Source organism: Mesitornis unicolor, unplaced genomic scaffold, assembly GCF_000695765.1.
Source record: "Mesitornis unicolor isolate BGI_N332 unplaced genomic scaffold, ASM69576v1 scaffold18283, whole genome shotgun sequence".
NCBI classification, from domain to species: domain Eukaryota; kingdom Metazoa; phylum Chordata; class Aves; order Mesitornithiformes; family Mesitornithidae; genus Mesitornis; species Mesitornis unicolor.
The window spans coordinates 74280-93937 of NW_010172804.1; the positions used below are offsets into that span (position 1 = coordinate 74280).

Consider the following 19658-nt stretch of genomic DNA (forward strand, 5'->3'; position numbering starts at 1 on the left):
TTTTAGTTAAGTAACAAAATATCCTCTCAAATGAGCGCATGTACTACCTATCATGACTCAACTTCCAAATTGCAAGTTGACCTTCGTCACTCAGTGCTGATTTACTGTTAAATGTGAGTTCCGGATGTTTCAAATTAGAAAATATCATTACAAATAAGCATGCTTTTTCAGTGCATCAAATACAACGTGTAATTAAAAATACCCGTCGGGCTTGAGATAACTATCAGAATCTTCCACAGACATTTCAGTAATGCGTCTATTTTGTGCAACACTCTAAAAGGAATTTAAATTTATTTGCTAACTGAACAGATTGTTGCTCCCATGCCGCCTTAGAAAAATTCAGAACTGAAAATCAGGCTGTACACCTCAACATCAAGCATCTTACACGAACAAATCTTTATGACTGATTGTTTGCACAAGATTACAGTAGTAAGAAGTAATTTCACATCTCTCTTGGTGTTAAAATAAACTCATCTCCTTTATAAATTTACTTTAACCTTTTTTTTTATTTTTATACATATACTTACGTATCATAAAAGTCCATGGCTATGACCCATCTGCACAGACCCTCTATTGCCGTGGAAGCATTTCGAACCTTCTCTGGTACAAACTCAGGATTTGTAAGATACTGTTTTCTTATGATATCCATGTAAGCTGGAGGAATGTTATCCTTGTCATATTCACGAAGAGACTGAAGAAATCTTATGTCACCCAGAAGTCTCTTAGAAGGACCCCAGAAATCCTCTATTTTTTGTCCAGAACCTTTTGGATCTGGAATCCTATCTGGTTTGATGCCTTTAAGGATGCATATAGCTTCCATTACGATCTTGACACCAGCAGGAGGACTCTTCATGGACTTAACCAGTGTAATATCCTTGAATCAGTAATTAAAAAAAAAACAACACCCTTAGAACTCTGAAACAATAACACCTTTTATGTCAAGATAATGCCTTTCCATATATATTTGCTATTTTCATACTTGATAATTTAAAATATGCTATGTTCTTAATTTTGGAGCAGAAGCCTGCATATATCTCATTTTCTTTCTGCAATTTTATTTCCATTCTTTCTAGTCCTTTCTTTAAAGTGTTATTGCAAGTTAAACTAACACTGACATTTAAACAAAAATACGTGAAATGTAGTCAACAATCAGTTTAGAGAAGAAAAAAATTCTTATCTGTAATTAATTTTTAGTTGTACTTTTTCTGCTCCTAATTCAGTAGTGGGCACTGCACCTCAGTTATGGAGCTCAGATGTTCCAGTGTTATGTGCTACCATTCAGTTCAGACTCTAACACAGTAATTCCAAGCTTACAGGATCACATCAGCAGTGGATTAGTAGATTTAAGATAACGAGATAAAGCTGCCTTCAACCCAGAACTAAAGATCTATGCTCTCCAAGTACAGAAAATAAACCAATTTGTATTCTGGTCAGAGTGAGATGAATGAGGGAAGAGGCAGCTAAAAGGAAGAAAACTATTGGGTAAGAAGTAATGAAATTATAAGAAATAGCAAGAAATTAATAAGCAGTTTTAACCGCAAATACAGAATAGTAACATAAAAGAATGATACTTTTCTACACATATATGTAAAACTAATTAAGAAAGAGGTTTGCAAACTAAAGATCTATGCTGAATAATCTCCATTACTCTTCTTAATACATAACTCTGCATGGAAATTCAAATACTCTTTCGAAGAGACTTTCTCAGAGAATGCATACTCCAAGAAACTAAAGGATTTCTAGAGTCTCATGTTTATTTTGCCAATTAATGACAGATTTTGAGAGCTTGGCCATGGTTTCTTTGAGGTCTAAAACCCTGGCAATTTAGATAGAAAGAGGTATCTTTTGAATTCCAGGTGTGTTCACTTGTGGCACAAAAAACAGAGAATGTTAAGACTGGGTGAAAAAAAAAAGACAATTATTTCCTTGAAAACTGGGAACTACAGTTCCTGGAGCTCCAAGCTTTTTTAAAAAAACAAGCAAACAACACAAAAAAAATGAAACAAAATAAAACAAAAACACAAAACCAACAACAACAAACCCAAAAACAGACAACCAAAAACTGCAACCCCACAAGTGTCCAGGAGAGGGAAACAAGAGCAGGTAAATAAAGCCAGGGAATTTAAATGAGGCAATCTGAAAACTGGCTGATGGGATCTCCAAGGAAGGAGGTCCTTGGAGAGGAAGAAGAAAGTTAGCCAGCCATTCCAGAAAACAAAATTAAGGACAAATACAAATTAACTTAATACAACCAAAGGTTGCAAGCAGAGTAGGAGACTATTTTGAAGGCTAAATTCGAACTCAACTGCAATTAAAAGCAATATGAAGTATAAAAGAAAACTGGAAGTGGTGAGATCAATGAGTACAGTCTTCAGCTGCATAAAAGATAAAGAAAGATGTCCACGGGGAACAGGATGGAAAACAAGTTTAAGTTATAATGAGAAAGATTAACAATAAACACCAGGAATACCTTCTTAATGATAAATGTGTAAAGTGGAACAGATTACAAGTGGAAGATGACTACTTCCAGAGGTCCCTTTTTAGTTCTAAATTTCAATATCTTCATGTGTGCATTGCTACAAAACTTAGATGTCAACAGCAAGAGAACACTTAAAATTGTTACTGTTTTTCTAATCCTTGCTGAACAATGAGCCACATGAGGTACACAATTCCGTTTGATTTTTGGATACTAATTTCAGCAATATTAAATATGTCTGTATAGGTCTGTTTCTCCAAACAATGCACTTAATCTGTACATATACATACATGGACTTATGGGCACAATATGCAATGTGTGTCCTGCTCTGCTTTCTGTCAGTGGTGGCCAAGGTGAAGGGTGAATCACAAACAAGAGTCTTCTGCAGGTATTCTGAGCTCTCCTACACACACATTTTTTTGGTGTTCATCATGCTTTTTAACTATATTTTGATGAAAAATACCTTCTTCTTTTTTTTTCCTCTTTGAAGTTCCTGCTACTTCCCCCCCCCCCTTTTGTATTATTATAATACTCCCTTCTTGGACACACTAACCATTTACAGCAGCTGAAGTATTACTTTGTTAGCCTTCAAAGCCTTGTTCTTGTCTTGTTATTCACAAGTATAATGCAATTGCCTCAAAGTGACTCAGTAGCCATCTACTATTTTCACAAAGCATGCCAATGATCTGACAACGCCAGAATTTAAAACTTTTGATACCAAGCAATAGCTGTAGATAACAAACCACCTTTCTATCTCAGAAGGTTTCCTTGAAAGAAAATCTTGTTTGCAGCAACAATAGCTGCACATAATCCATACTCGCTAGATCTAGGAGACTTCCTTTCATCCCACCACAAGCAAAACATTATCTAGACAAAGAAAACCTGAATATCCATAAAAGCAAAGGTGACTGCCTCCACTGTCATGCTCTTATGAAGTCTGGTCCCTTAACATGGGGAGACAGAATTTCAACCTCAATTTCAGGACTTTGAAAGACTCGATATTAAAATATTAATTGACAGGCTGGCAGGTTCTGAATAAGAAAGTGAAAAGCATAATCTTTTAACTTCACAATTGTTGAGTCAAAATATTTTTATATCTACAAAATTTGAAATATGTGAAGTAATATTTTATCTTGTAGTCCATAAAAATGTAGTGTTACAGCTTTTTCACTAGAAAATAAAAACAGAGTAACTTGTTGCTTTTTAAAACTGAAAGATTTCAAGAAGTTTCTAAATTCTAAAGCTGTGTAAGTACAATGTAAAATCTGAAAAGGCAGACATTCCATGCTTTTGTATATCTTAATACTTCTCTAGTGCATAAATACGTGTTGTTAGCCATACCTGTGCAGTAAGAGTGTCAAGGGCAGCCAGAGCACTTTCTAAAGTAGGCATGACTTGTGCTAAGTCAGCATCACATTCATCTTTGATAGCTTTTGCAGCCATAGCCTGTTCATTTGCCACTGCTTCATCAGCCTTAACGACTTTTTCAGTTTTGGCTACTTCCACAGACTTATTTTGAATAGCGACCACTATCTCATCAACCTGCTTGCTAGCTTCCCGTAACTGAGGCTGCAGAGCTTCCAGCTCAGACTGCATCAAGGCCACTTGAGATGCTGCAGATTCCAGTTTCTCCAAGCCAACTTCATATCTTCTTTTCATTTTCATCACCTTACTGAAAATAAGTAGTACTTTATTATGAAGATAATAAAAGAAAAAGGAACTTTCCCTCACCAGCCATGAGAATAGAACAGATGTCTGGCTTTTTTCTGCACAGGCACAGCACAGCTGAACCCTGCTAGCAAGTCAATGGCACCTAGCAACTTGAAAGTTGATTTCCCAGATGTCATCTTCCCTACATCCTCCAGAGAACCACAGAGTAAGCAGGCTTCATTAATTACTCTGGTAGTATAATATACATAATCAACATATATATTTTGAGAGCATCAAGTCAGACCTTTTGTCCAATAAGGAAGCATGTGTCCTAAGAGTACATTTTATCCATCTACCATTCTGTCAATTTAAATTAACTAAAACAATTCACTTTTTTCCATCAGATTAGCTATAAGAGATAGAAAATAACAGTTTTGGTGAACTTGGGTTCCTCTAGAAAAGGTCACAATATAAATCCTTACGTGCGTTTCTTCTCAAGTAGTCTTTTAAAAGTGGAGATCAATTCCAAGTATGAAGTGGGTGTTACATAGTTGTGTCTTTGAAGCTCTGCATGGTATAAGTCAGATAAAACAATGGTAGATGTATGAAAGCTTTTACACATATCAATACACCCCCTTCGAATTTCTTCTGACATTTCGACATCTTCCAAGAAGCGAGAGGCAACAGCTTCTAATGCATCTTCAGGCCATGTCTAGAACAAATTAATAAATACCTTTCTCTTATTCAGTACTTCACACTCGTAAATCTCAAAGCATCTTTCAAAAAAGTATCTTTACCCCATTTCATAGATAAAGTTACTGAAGCATAGAGAAATTACTTCATAACAAAAGGTCATCAAATAGGACAGTAACAGAACTGGAAAGAAACAAACTACTTAGGGGTTCAGTTCAAGCCCACAGTCTTATTTCATCCAGTAGAAATACTGTTACTAAAAGGAAAATTTTGCATTTTCATTGTGTCCATATGTGTGTAACTATCTCTGCTCTTCTCTTCAAAAATAGCCTTTAGAGTACTACACTTTAAAACTAGATGAAATTTAACTTCCTCAGATTTTTTTATATTATTAAATTCCACATCTTAAATATCCTAACATCTTTCACATACAACAGTCAGATCAAATATAGTTTTATTGCAAAGTAGTGGGGAAAAAAATCTGCTGTTTGCCATCAGGAGATGTCTGTATTTTTGACAGGTATTTCAATTTCAAACTTTTTTTTGGCACCCTAGATTCTGGTAGTCTTGGTAATAGAAGAAAACACCACATATTTAAATCTGTAATGTCTACAGTATGTTCATTCAGTTATACCCTTATAGCACAATCAGATGTTATTTTCTTGATCATTTTGCAATCAGCCTATACTGGCCTTTATTACAGTCAGAATGGTTCTAATGGTGTAAACAATTTAAAACATGACGCTAAGAAAATTCAAGATATTTTTCACTGCTAACTTGACCAAAGAGAACTACTTGCTACAAAACCAGCTGAAGTCATGTTTCTATCGCATTTCCATTAGACTAACATGCTCAACAAAAGTTTCATTTTTACCTGAAACCAGTCAAGTGTGCAGCAGTTGACAAGAGCTGGAAATTTACGAAGGTGATTACGGAGAGCATCTCCAATGGGACTCAGTGCCAGCACTATATGAAGCTGCTCTCGACAGCGATCAACAAACATATTAAAAAGAGCTGTAGGACTGCCATCCGTCTGTTTTGTCCTGTCCCGCTGGCGATCTATTTGACGCATTTGTTCACAAATTTCTTGTTTCTCATCTAGTGCAAAGAGGTTTGGCACTTCACCTGCATTTAGTAAGTTGTTAATGTCTTCTAAGAATGACTCCTTTTTAATCTGTGTGTCTGTGAGTAAGAAAACTCCCTGCATTTCCCCTTCAGCAGATTTTCTTAGTATGAATTTTAAGTCTTTATGCCACTCATTAACACCATAACTTTTAGTTATTTCAACCTGAAAAAGGTTGTATTCAGCCATATGGGCTGCTAATCGAGTAAGAGATTGTCGACCACTGCCTCCAACACCAACAAGGAGGGCATGGCTGTGAGGCTGTTTCAGAATACGGGAAATTTTACAAATATGTTCTATAGCAAATCGGAACAAGACAAGCTGCATTGGCTTTTTGCTCGTGTTATTAAACTCTTCAAGGTGACTCTCCACAACTAATCTCAATTGATCTACATCATGAATCTCCCTGTATTTAGTGTCCTCCATCTTAGGGTCATGGAAATCACAAAACATTAAGCTACGTAAGTCATCTTCTTCCACTCTGCCATCATTGTTGAAGTCCAGATTCTGGAAAAGTTCATGAAAGTCTTCATGTAAATCATTTTTCACTACTTCTTGGATAAATCCAACAAGCCAAGCCCGGTCAGGATTATCCACCAAGCGATCATAATACACTCTAAGAACCTGTGTAATAGAAATGTAATTCTTTCAATAGGTGCATCTGCTCTTGAAATTATACTTCTTTTAAACAAGACAAAACAAATACAATTCTGAAAAAGGCTTCAAATTATAAACTAATTTAAACTTCACTACATAGAAAAAACCAAAATAGATATTTAGAATTAAATTGAACACTTAAGCCCAGTAATATTACCTCCGAATTAAAGCGAAAATTCATACAGAAATACATACACATACACACACATATCTATATTTATAAACATTCTTACATAAATGCATAAGAGGCTGCTGCAAAGAGAATGGGAACATGTTGGTCTTTCCACTACAGCTAGATAGAACAAGTTATGGGTTTGTATTTCAAATAAGAAGGCTGCAGCTGGATATTAGAAAACATCTTTAAAGAAACAGATAGTGAAAAACATGAATAGATTGCCTGGAAGATTGAAAATCCTTCATACTTAGAGAATTGTAAAAAAATTTCAGAAAAAAAAACACTTCAGAAGTTACTGTTGCTCCTTATTTTTATGTGATCCTGCTCTGGGGAAGGATGACGGACTAGATAATTACTGAAGATCTAGTCCATGGTCACTTTATGCTGATTTGATTCTATGAACTAAATATTTTAAAAGCAACAATTATCAATGACCTTGCTTTATTTTTAATCCAGGAAAAAAACCCCAACAAACCAAAACAAAGAACAGATATCACCTATATGGGGCTTCTTCCTCTTGTTTTTAAAAGAGATGTTTCACTTGAGCTCATGTGCTTATCCTATTATGACTGAAAGACAGGAAGCATTTGCTGAAGACAGTAAGCCCAATAATTTATTCCAAAGGAAGCCCAGAAGGGAGGAAAAAAAAAAAAAGTAGAGATGAAACTTTAAATCACTCAAAATTTCCAGTGACCTGGGACTACTTGCTGTTCTTCCCAGTGTTGATTTGGGGTTTTTAGAGGAAGGAGAGAAGAAATGGAAAGGACTGTGCAAGCATTCAAAGCAGCAGAGTCTACATAATCATGTGAAAGTGAAGGTATCAACAGTGAACTTGTCTACTAAGACACAATTCATACTTTGAAAAAGTCTGATTTCCTCTGCCCATACAGTATACAAAATCCTCTCTCGTGAGTGTGATACCAATTCGCAGCTATTAGCCAACAGGAGATAGCATTACAAAAGGATTAATACACAAATCCACATCTTTTTCTTATTTATGATAAACACAATTTATCACTGTCAGGTGATTTACCTCATGAACCCAGAGACGTTTTATCACTCCTGCAGATTCTGTTGTTTCAGGCCTTGACAGGCAAACACCTTGAATAACACGTGAAAAGTCACGGAGATTGAACAAATAGTGAGATTTGGCTGGGGTAGGAAGTAGCTTCTTCATAGCTTCTTTATATATCTTCATGGTTCCGTTAATAATTTGTGGAGTCAGTTCTACATATTGTGATGGAAAGCTATAACTGACAAGTTATAAAAGGCGGTAAGAACAGAATTATTTGCATAATTCCATCATAATAACATGTGAATTAATAACTAATATTGTATTTGCACACTCATTTATACGTTCATGTCAGTTTTTAAGTTCCATGGTTATACTCTTCCTTGCAGGCAGTTTCATAAATCATAGCTCTCTCACTAGATTAAGAGATTAACTTTGCAAAGCAAACCTAGTAACTGCGGAACATGGTGGCAAATTTGGCTGTTAGACAGCTAATGATACCCTTTCTCCCCCTCACTTTTACGACTAACAACAGCAACAGCAAAGTCAGGTCAAATAGCCTTTGCTGTCTTCTGGGACCTCTCTCCCTCAAAGGGTCAGAAACTGTCAAATCACAAACTTGTTCTGGAAACAGGATATAAGCATCTTTTGGGCGTTAGTTGTCAGAATGGATTGGCAATGAAAGTTGAAGTCCATTCCTAATAATGGAATAAAAAATTGTGCAGTGGTGAAAGGCCAAAGAAAGAGCAAGCCTTCTCAAACCATAGGAAATTTAAGAGCAGTTTCCAGTTCTATTCTTTGAATAATGACTAACCAAATTCTATTTTCATTCATTAAGCGTCAAAGAATACTGTATTACAGAAATATCTCAACTAACTGAATTAGCCTCAGCTAATCTAAATCTCTGTTAGAGATTTCAGAACAAGAACTTTACCACTGGAGTATTTTAAGATAAGCCCTACTTCTGTGGAATACTGAGTAACTCAAAAGGCACAGGATATAAAAGATTATAATTTCTCTTCAAGAGCTGTGTCCTACAAACATACCTTAGAGACTTCCTAGTACCATAATTCAAACACTGAATTTGACTTTTCCCACTACATAGAGGTCACTTACCACACTGTCAGATGCCAGTCTAAGATTCTAGAAAATATTGTGTACATGGATTCATCATCAAAGTCATTAATAGTAACCATATTGAAGTGTCGCAAGAATCGCGGTGTTACTGGGTTTCGACCACCGCCTAAATATTAGAAAGCATTAATACTATAACTAACAGAAACATTTAAAATAATGTGAAAAGAAATTCTGTTACATGATTCCTGTTCTAGTGAAGGAACTAGATTATTTAACAGCAAACACAACAGCATTAAAGAAACATTAATTCTTCATTTTAACTGATAAAATATGTCAGACTTTCTTTTAACTAAATAGATCATGAAGTCAATGTGTATGCAGCCTATCAGAAATATAATGACCTCTTTACATCATACGCTTTACTACTTTTTTTTTTTGCCAGATACAATAAAGTTTATCTCCTTGAAAACATCACTTAGTGCTATTTAGAAAAGTTTGGAAGAAGAATAAAATTGACTGAAGACCAATGGAGGGTCTCATTAAACCAAAAAGATTTCATAAATAGTTTGTAGATACATTCTTGTCTTTCTGAAAAGCATATTTCTTCCTGGCAGACTTGTAAAGCCTCTCTGCTGCTCCTCAACTACTCTACTATGACTGCTGTTCATGTTTCCTGCAAGGAAAGGGTTCCTTACATCCTATCCTTAGCCATAAAGACCCAAAGTGTAAAACTATTCGTAAGTAAGAATTCAGACTTTAGAAACCAAAGAAACAGGGAAAAGCATATAAAACACATCTCTTACCTGGTGGTCCCATTGCACACGCAATCTGAATATCTGTAAGTTTAATCATTGAGCAGTCTTTGAGGTCATACCAATTCCAGTGATCTAACCACTGCCGTAGTAATTCCACAGGTGGTTGAGCACCATAGACCTCTCGTGCTGGCATATTAACATCATCTACAAATACAACCTGAAAAGAAAAACATAAAGAACTTTGCATTTATTTATTTTATTGAGTATATTCCACCATTTCGCTTGATTCTGGAAACGCTGCACATCAATTCACTCCCATTAAAATTAAAGGAAGTAATACATATAAATACATGTTTTTGAAAAGTAGTCCTAAGCTTAATGGAGTTCAACTCTTAATGGAGTTGCTGCCAAGTTAAATAAAAATCAAACTTAAGAAGTAACTGTGCCACTCTAAAGCCATTACAAAACATACCTGCAGAGGAGAGGAAAAAAGTGCTTCTCTTCTTATTTCTGATTGTATTTAATGAAAGATGGTAAACTAATACTTGCTATTTAAACCTTACTGTGCTACTTACATGGCTTTTCTTGGAAAAAAATAGACCCACAAAAATCTCAAACTTCAGTGAGACTATGGCTCTGTTTTTAAATCTATTGAACATTACATCTTTCTTGTCACTGCTCTTCCTAAAGTATAGGCCACTGCTGATCAGAAAACATCTTCACACAACTAATCTAATGCAACTGATGCAAGTTCTAGAAACATATTTATTCATTTTAACCCCTTTTCTTCTCATACTCCTAACTAATACAGAGTAGAAATTTGGTCAAAAGAAAACCAGGTTAAATTATGGGCCTTCTATCTCATTTAGCACTGCAATTTGGGCAGCGTACTGAAATGGTCTGAAGTCTTCTTGACTATTACAGATCTAAGACAAAATTTATCCCTTCAAAGTATCTTTACATTTTTAAGACTTGGCTAAAATTGGTCTTACAGTAACAGCTTGGAGAGGGAGGCAGTGGAAGACATTAAAGCACTCTAACTGTAACTGGTACTTCCTTAAGGAGCTTCTAACATTAACATATTTTGCTCTTGATAACAAGCATTTATTAAATAATAGCTAGGAAATAGTGAAAATAAGAAAAAAACAAGGCTGTAGATACAAAAAGTCTGTGGGCATCCTAAAAGTACCAGAATTAAATCATATACATCTAACAAAACATAATCAAAACATTATCAAAACATAATTCTAAAATTTTCCTTAAAAGCTAAATTTTTCCTTAATCTGGGTTGGAAGAAATTGGAAACTCCTTAGATTTCAATTTTCAGTCTCATTTCAACTCTTCTAGACAGAGGGAAAAACAATTTCCTCACTGGAAGAGAAAAAAATATAAAAAGAGGTCTACTCTAATATCCTTCAAGAGCTTCTGAGCACTCAGAGTTCCACTGATCTTGAAAGGTTTGGTAGGCATCAGCAATAACAACATAAAAGATTCAAATCTCCTTTAATGCTTCCAAAATCATTGAACTATCCAAGTTGGAACGAACCTTGGAATTCATCTAGTCCAACCTGATGCTCAGAGCTGATTTCTCAACACTGATTTCATACAAGCAACAAGTTTACCCACACAGAACTCTTATCTCAAGGTTAATATCACAAAATATTGAGGAGGAAGTATGACAATGCTGCTCACAGTTATTTACACTGTATCATATATTACATTTTCTCCTGTTGATTAAAGCAGGATGCATATTACTGGGAGAAGGGAGAAAAAAGAGGAGAAACATCAGGATCTAAATTAGAAGAATTAGAACTCGGACAGTTTATGTCACCCTGAGCATCTTTTCTTGATATAAACCTGTGATCAGTTGAGAAAATAATGCATTTAGACATTTGTTTGCATTTAAACACTTATTTATATACAGAAATGTATCAGTTACCAATTTTTGCCCAAGAGGAGGTCCAAAAATTCCTTTTCTCCTTTTATCCAGCTTGGACATTATGATATTCTGAGTCTGAGCTGCTGTAGTTTGTGCTGAGAAGTTAATGAGCAGTGGCTTGTAGACTTCTTTATTCAAACTGTTTAAAAGAAAATTCTGGGAGGATTGTGAAGAACACAAAGTTAAATTGTACACATAGATAAACAAATTCTATAGTACTTTAGCAAACAGAAATCAAACAGCTCAACATTTTTCTACCATTTTTATTTCAGTTAAAAATATAAAATAGTAATTTATCTCTAAGATAACTCTAATAATCATATTTCATCAGATAAGCCAATCTTCTCAAATAATTCAAGACACAATAAACTTAATTTGCAAAACATCATCCAGTTGGATATCTAACTTCAGGAAACAACTTGATTTTTTAAGAACAGCACTTCTGCAAATCAGAATGCATGGATTTAAATCAGACCTGCAGAAAATGAGGAACAAAATTGCCTGTGAAAAGTTTGACTTAGGTGACTTGTCTACTGTTACAGAGAAATTCTGTCACTGACAGGGACAGAATCCACCCTCTAAAGCTGCTGTTTTCCTGAATTTACTGCAAGTTTTTGAAGCGGAGTAGAGGTTCTATGTAAGAGAGTCTTTTTTCCTTAAAAAAAAAAAAAAAGTAAAATATACTATTATCCATAGCAGTAAGACTGGAATCCTATAAGGGGAAAAGTGTATGATCATGCAATTCAAGTGTTTAGCATAATGAATACACAAGATATGTGAAATTATTGTATGAGGTAGAATTTATTAGCTTCTGAACTCTCTATTTTACTACCTTAATAGTCCTTTTAATGTACTGTTTGTGTCATATATAGAGATACACAATATAATTCTAGTCTAGAGAAGATGGCTGATGTGAGATACCAATGTATAACATAACTTCTTTACATATTAAACAACTGTTAACATTGTCACTTCCTAGAAAATGAGTCACGTTGAAACAATTAATTGTTGGTACACTGAAAAAACTATCCTTTTTTTTCTCCTTTCTACATGAAGATTATATCAAGCATAAAAATCCTAAAACTGCATCAAGTATTAGTATTTTACCAAGATTCTGTTCCAGAAATAACAGAAATTGTGTACTGGCAAAAGCTAAAGTGAGATTATCATTATTACTTGTGAGTTTTTTTTGTTTTCTCTCAAAGACAAGGATAAGAAAGGTAAAGAACATTTGGCATTCCATAAAACAGAAAACAAAATTGTTCTGATTTAAAATTTCTTTATCTTGAAATGGGAAGCTGCTTTTCATTGTAATGACCAGATATAGCTAACTGCTTATCTGAAGAAAACTGCCTGGGACGATCTCGACTACAGTGGGAAGGGGAATTGACCAGTCTTTTTGGATAAAGAATTTTTTTGTAATATTGCTGTTAATTCTTTGCCTTCATATTTCTTTCAATGACAAAATTCTTGTTCTTCCCTGTTTTGCAGTGCATGGAATTGCCATAGTAGCATCTGACCAGAAAAAGTTCTCTACTAAACTTTTCCACAATAATAGCAGTACACATTTTTGCTGCTTCTAACTGTAGGACATATGCATTTCGTTACTTGTCGTTTGGAGCAATCCTGAGTGAATGTCTCATTAAATGGTTTAGTATTTTGTGCATCAGTGTCTGAGTGGACTATCTCAACTATATCTATAATCACAATGCAAAGTAAATCAATACAGGAACCAACTGTATAGTTCTGGTTGGGTACTATTAGCAGCTTATTCCAGTGGATATCTGGGTGCTTCTTAAGAATTTAGTCTGGAAGTGCAGAGAAGGAGAAAAAAAAAAAGCAACAACCCAAATACCCCAAACAACCACCTTTTGCTACACAACTGCAGTTTTAGTTGCCTATAATTTCATTTCATAATATCAAACAATTCATGTCTCATTTTCCTTTAAAAAAATATTAAATTATTCTTTATCTTAGCCCTTTCATAAGCATGTCTAATGTCAGCATTAAAAGTACTTACAGTAATATAGGTACTCTTTCCAGTTCCTGTTGGCCCCACAAATACAGAAGGTTTTTGATGCACTGTCAACAATTCCATCAATGTCATGTATCGAACAGTATCCAAAGTTGGTACAATTATTTCATGAAACATCATATCTTCAGGTATAGGAGGAGCTGATTTGAGTGTTTCCACCCAGGGTTCCCAAATTCCTGCTCCCTATTTTAATTCATATGAAAGTCATATATTTATAATAAACAGGAAAAGACAGCATAGAACCAATGGAAGTAGAAAAATCAAAGTTCTATCACTTAACAGATGGGGTTATCAACCATTTTTTAAAAAGGATTAAAAAATAATTTCATAGGCTTGTTTCAGAATACAGTGTTTTCAATTGAGAGTACTTAAAAAGAAACATAACACCTGTGCTTGAAGCACAAAACTACTGAAAGACAAGGATTTTATCTCACTTTTTCTTGATGATCAGAGGACTGGAAGAACTGCTAAAAGAAAGAAGAAAGGCTGAGAAAACTGGGTCTGTTCAGCCTTGGGAAGAGAAGGCTTAGGGGGAACCTTATCACCATGTACCAGTACATAAAGGGTGGCTGCCAAAAAGATGAAGAATCCCTTTTCACAAGGAGTAACATGAAAAAGATGAGGGGTAATGGACACAAGTTGCTTCTGGAGAGATTCCAATTGAACTCCACAAGAAATTAGTTTACCATGAGATCAATCAGACATTGGAATAATCTCCCAGGGGAAGTAGTGAATTCTCTTACATTGGTCAGTTTTAAGAGTCAGCTTGACAGGGTGCTGGCTCAGCTCATTTAAACTATACTTTTACTTTGATAGGTTGGACTGGATGATCCTTGTGGTCCCTTCCAACCTGGTATTCTGTGATTCTATTACATATATATAAAACTAACAGAAGAATATATATATTTTATTTATACATAGTATACAAATACGTAATAAAGTAGGAAATTACTGTATAAATTTAATCACTAAAACTAAAAAAGCACAGCCAGCCTTTTCACAGACTCTCAATCATAATAAATACCTCCAAACTATGGAATTTGAGGGCATATTAAGTTTAGTGCTGAAGCTCCACAGCAAAGCTTTCATTTTTAGATTAGCTTACTAGAGGAGTCTTAAAAGATGTCAAAACTCTCCAGCAGTAAATTAATATAAAGAGATTTTGCACAACTCTAAATAGCCCTGAAACAACTATATATTCTATCCTATCCCAAACAATTTCTATCTTGAGACAAGTGTCACATGAAATTCCTAGAGATTGCTCTGTCTCCAGTTCTTTCTTAGAGGGGGCATATTCCTGCCTGTAAACACAAAAACCCTTTTCTGGAAAAACATATTTTTATAGATTATGATCAGAAGATCTAAAACCTTTACTGCTGATTGAAATCTCAGTCACTTTCCTTGGCAAGACGCAGGAATTATGCATGAGCTTATATCTAGACAAAAATTCTCACTGTATTGCAACAGGACTTCACAGAAATTACTCAAAACTTTTATCTTGGAGTCTCTAGATCTTGGAGCATCCTAGATCCAGTGCATGAAGTTTTCTTCTCCACTGTGACAGATGCATCATAGATTCACATCTTAATCCCAAGAAAAAAGGGCAGAGAAGAAGAGGCAGAGAAGTAGCCTGCTATAGTACTGAAAGACTTACGGCCTAAAGTTCCTCAACCTAAGAAAAGGGCTGAAACACAAAATAAAACTATCTTGCAAAAAAATCAAGAATAAAAAATAACAGAAAAAATAACTGGTTGAGATTTTCTGCAAACTTGTTCTCCCAGAGCAGGCAATTATTCTGTTAACCAAAAGACAGGCTTTGGTACTGCAAGTCCCCGCCAGAACACTAGAGCATCACTAGCTTGCAGGCATGGATATCTGGCCTGTTCAGTGATACAAGAAACAAATTTACAATAAGAATACGCAACCTGTAGCATTCATAAAATATTACTTCAAAATAGAAGTCCATATATTATTTTGCAATCCTCACCTCTTTGACAAACCGATAATCATAAATTGTTCTTTCTGTTGGAAATGGGACCGTGAAAGCTTTTGAAGGCTGTTGATCAATACTGCTCAACAACTTGTATCGTTTTCTTGTCTCCTCACTAATTCCTCCATTAAGCATTTCTCGCACAACTTGGTCAAATTTCAGTCTATCATCTTCCTTACAGCTAGCTCCTACAGACCATGTCAGTGAAAACAAAAAAATACCCTAGAGTTGGAAAAAAAACAAAATGTAATTTCAGTACCTGCACATTACAAAGATCTTATTCATTGAAGTCAAAGAAACCGTTGCCACAAATCACAGTAGAATTACATTGAACCAACTTGATTTTATGTATATCCTATGGAGCCATGCTGGTGGTAAAAGAGAACATAATTTATGTTAACTATCAACATCTGATCACCTTTGTTGTGTAACAAAATGTCTGACATGCTCAGCACAGAGCCATTTTTTTCAGAAAGTTCAAGCATAGACTGCTTTTTATTCCAGAAAAAAATAGATTATCCTTCTGTTATACAAAGGCCTACCCCATACAGTTATGGCTATGTCTGTTAACAGGGTTTTTCTTGAACTGTAATCCTCAGATAGCATTGATCTAAACAGTAATAAGCTAAGATACTAGAAACTGGAGAACCAGGCACAATTTTGACTAGTTTGTATAAAATTCATTAAATTTATATCAAGACATCAAAAACATCAGACTCAACTATGTATCATTAGTATTATTAAATAAGTATTAAATTAATATAATTAAATAAAAAAAAAAATATAATACTTATTATTAAATAAGTATTCTAATGATGAAATATAGAGTTTATTGTTTATGAAGTCCATTTCACAAAGGCCTGGTTTGGAATTCTCTATGTTAAACAAACTGACTACCTCAAGCCAAGAGAAAATGTCATTGTCATTCATAGCTTTAACTTTGGTTTCATTAGCAAATTCATCCATCATGCAGTCCATTAGATTCATTAGCGATCGAATTAAGTTTGTATCTGAAGTAGGAGACAGTTCCTAAAAAGAAAGAGGAAATATTCTCAACTTAATACAATTTGTAATGTGTTTCAAGTCTCAGGTGTGTTTTACTTGATGAAAAGAGACCCCGCTAGATGGTGGGGGCTTTTTTCCTTCACTGTAAAGATTAAAAACCTGCAGGATAAATGTGTCCAAAATACATTCAGAAACAAGTTAAACAATACACACAGAAACCTTGCTCAAAGCCTTCACCCTTAACAGTTGTTTTTAAAAATTAATAACTATAAATTAATATGGTCCAGATAAAACCATTTGTTCCTTTGGCACCTGGAAGTGAAAATAATTCATACACTCTTAATTTCTCAGAAAAGTTCTTTATCCTACCTTCGTGTGTTTCCTAATAAACTCAAGACAGAGTGGAACCATTTTGTCAAACAAGCCTATTATAAATTCTTTATGCAAAGAGCTGATTCCTGAATGCACTGTATTTAGCCAAGACATCATTAATGGTCTCCAGCCTAACAAATGGGGCTCCATATAGACCATACCACACCTCGAAACCTAAAAATAAGGAAACAAATAGGTGTGTGTTATCTTTTGATATCTCAGAAATTTTTTTTCCTATCTACAAGAACTTAAAATAACATTCAGTGTTACTACATACAGTTTCTGGGATTATTAGATTCTGTGAGTCCTAGGACAGACGAGTTTCAAACCTAGCTTCATTTCTTCAGCCAACAAAAGACTTGATGTCAAAGACAGCTTTTCCTTTTAAGTAGAATTAGTTCTCAACATTAAGGTCACAAAATACAATAAACTGATTACTAAAGTGCCTAACACCTAATTTTTAATAATTTTTAAGCAAAAATGCCTTCCTGGTATGACTATGCAGATATTTTGTTATGTTTATATTATTATCTGAGTATTATATAATCAAGAGAAAATTTTTGCATTCCACAAAGTGCCATCAGAAAAAACAGGTTTGATAGATCTAGACAGGTGCCAGAAATGCAGTAATTGTTGGTTTTACAAGAATTTGTCACGGAGATTAAAAAATTGCACATGAATTATCTTATTTTTCATCAAGCACTTGCAAGGGGAGAACTGTGAAAAGTTACAGGGTCTTTGGTATATACAATTTACATTGCATACGTCAATCTGTACTTTTCCAGATAATTTTGTAAGATTATTAAAAAATTCAACAAGAAAACCAAGCTACAGTGTCCTTTATTTTAAACATACAAGAAAGAAATACAAATTTAGAATTACTATTCTCAGTTAAGCATATTTTTAAAAAGTAGAATATATATCATAATAATCAGACACATTTGTAATCAGTCTTTCGAAGACCGATACTTACAGTAGCAGGAGAAGCAACCTCTAAATCCATTGGTTCAAAAATAATGCTCATTTGCTGCGACATTGTGATGATCTCTCCACTCATAAGGCACAACTTTTTATTATCGTCAAGCACAGTATTCATATTCTCAATCCATACTGCATCCACTGGTCCATCAAACACCAGCCATTTCCTGTCTGGAGTCTAGTTTGTAGAAAATATTTTTAATTTAATATTTGCAATTTATTTTATTATGCTTAGTGTGAAACAAGTATTTTAGATCTAAAGTTATTTTCCACAAAAAAATTGAAAATACTTGGAGTACAGAGGTATGTAAATCAGTTGACTGGTTTCTTTTTGTTATGCTTGCAATGTAGTACCTTTCTTGTGTCAAACTGCAACATATTCAAGTACTTTGACTTACGATACAGTGAGACTGTTAATACAAGTTACTACTCATCAGTAATACCTACTGCACACTTACCATGGAAGTCAATTGCTAATTTAACAAATATGGTACTATCTAAATGTAATATGTCTGGATTTTTTACAACATAAGCAAATAGTCATAGGCATTCATCATATTTCTTACAGGGAAATGCAAAGCAGTCGTGCAGTTCTGCAAATGTTATTAGAGATGGTGAACCTGGCACTGATCAACTTCACTATACTATTAGTTTATTTAAGTTTATAGGGGCACAGAGTTGGGATACTGCAAGCACTAGAAAAAAGTGAAGTCTCTGTCAGATAGACAAATCTTTTATTATACTCAGTGAAAATATTGTAATGAACTTTAATGATAGGTCAGCCATAAGCCACATTCAGACAGCAGTTTCTTCCAAAATAAACGTCAAAATGCCCATATACATAAAGAGCACAGATTTGTGCCAGAATCAGACAAAATTACAACAATATAGTAGAAAGATTAAATATTCATTTATTTATAACATACACAAACAAACAAAAACCCCTTTATCTTCACATGAGGACTTCTGAAACACAAATCTTAATTCCCCAGCATCCGAAAAGTACTTTACATGGAGCATATCACAATCAAACCAAACCACAGTCACTGCATTCAGATTATTAAGCATGTGAATCCTGCAACGGTTGTGCAAAGAACATGGAATTAAAATCTAAAATGTATAAATTGAAAAGTCATTTCCCAAAATGCTCTAAGACTGTCAAGCACTTACTGGCGATGAAGCAAATGCTCTGAAGCTCACTGCTAGGATGCCATCTGACCATTCATGTGACACTGGATCAAATTGTCCATATAGCTGACCCATTGTTATGGATTTGGGATTTAAAACAGTGATTTGAACTTTATTTTCTTCCATCAGCCCCTGAAGACAGAAAAGTAATAAAATCTGCTAACACCAAACATGCAATTTATTATGCCATTTGTTTTATTTTGAGTTTCACAGTTATGGATTATTAAACCTTCATTAAAACTTCACCAGTTTGCAGAAGGAAAGACACTGCATATATTAGATTTGAAAGATGATTTACAAATGTCTAAAGAAAGTTATCCCAACTTTATCACATGTAGTTGGAAGTCTGATTTTAATTTTTCCCATGTTTAAGGAATAAATATGAATGCCTTGGTAAACTTAATGTCAAAATTAAGTTGCTTTGGGGATCTGTTTTGTTTTGGTGTTTTGGTGTTGCTTTTTCTTTACTTAAACCATGCAAAGATACCTGATTTTCACTTTTTTCAACTGATCCTTTTCTTCTCTCCTTGTGA

General features: G+C 34.5%; 1 protein-coding gene across 1 annotated transcript in view; it reads right to left on the minus strand.

Moving 5' to 3' along the window:
- Positions 1-19251, minus strand: part of LOC104537594 (dynein heavy chain 7, axonemal-like) — a 55152-nt gene extending 35901 nt beyond the window's left edge. The window contains exons 1-15 of the mRNA XM_010180526.1: positions 19108-19251; positions 17933-18115; positions 16957-17133; positions 16480-16611; positions 15580-15804; positions 13578-13775; positions 11558-11713; positions 9667-9835; positions 8908-9029; positions 8288-8292; positions 7808-8021; positions 5694-6566; positions 4609-4838; positions 3818-4148; positions 528-874 (exon numbers count right to left, since the gene is read on the minus strand). Of these exons, the coding sequence (XP_010178828.1) occupies positions 528-874; positions 3818-4148; positions 4609-4838; positions 5694-6566; positions 7808-8021; positions 8288-8292; positions 8908-9029; positions 9667-9835; positions 11558-11713; positions 13578-13775; positions 15580-15804; positions 16480-16611; positions 16957-17133; positions 17933-18115; positions 19108-19251 (3506 nt within the window). The remainder of the gene's footprint in view (positions 1-527; positions 875-3817; positions 4149-4608; positions 4839-5693; positions 6567-7807; positions 8022-8287; positions 8293-8907; positions 9030-9666; positions 9836-11557; positions 11714-13577; positions 13776-15579; positions 15805-16479; positions 16612-16956; positions 17134-17932; positions 18116-19107) is intronic.
- Between the last annotated feature and the right edge of the window lie 407 nt (positions 19252-19658).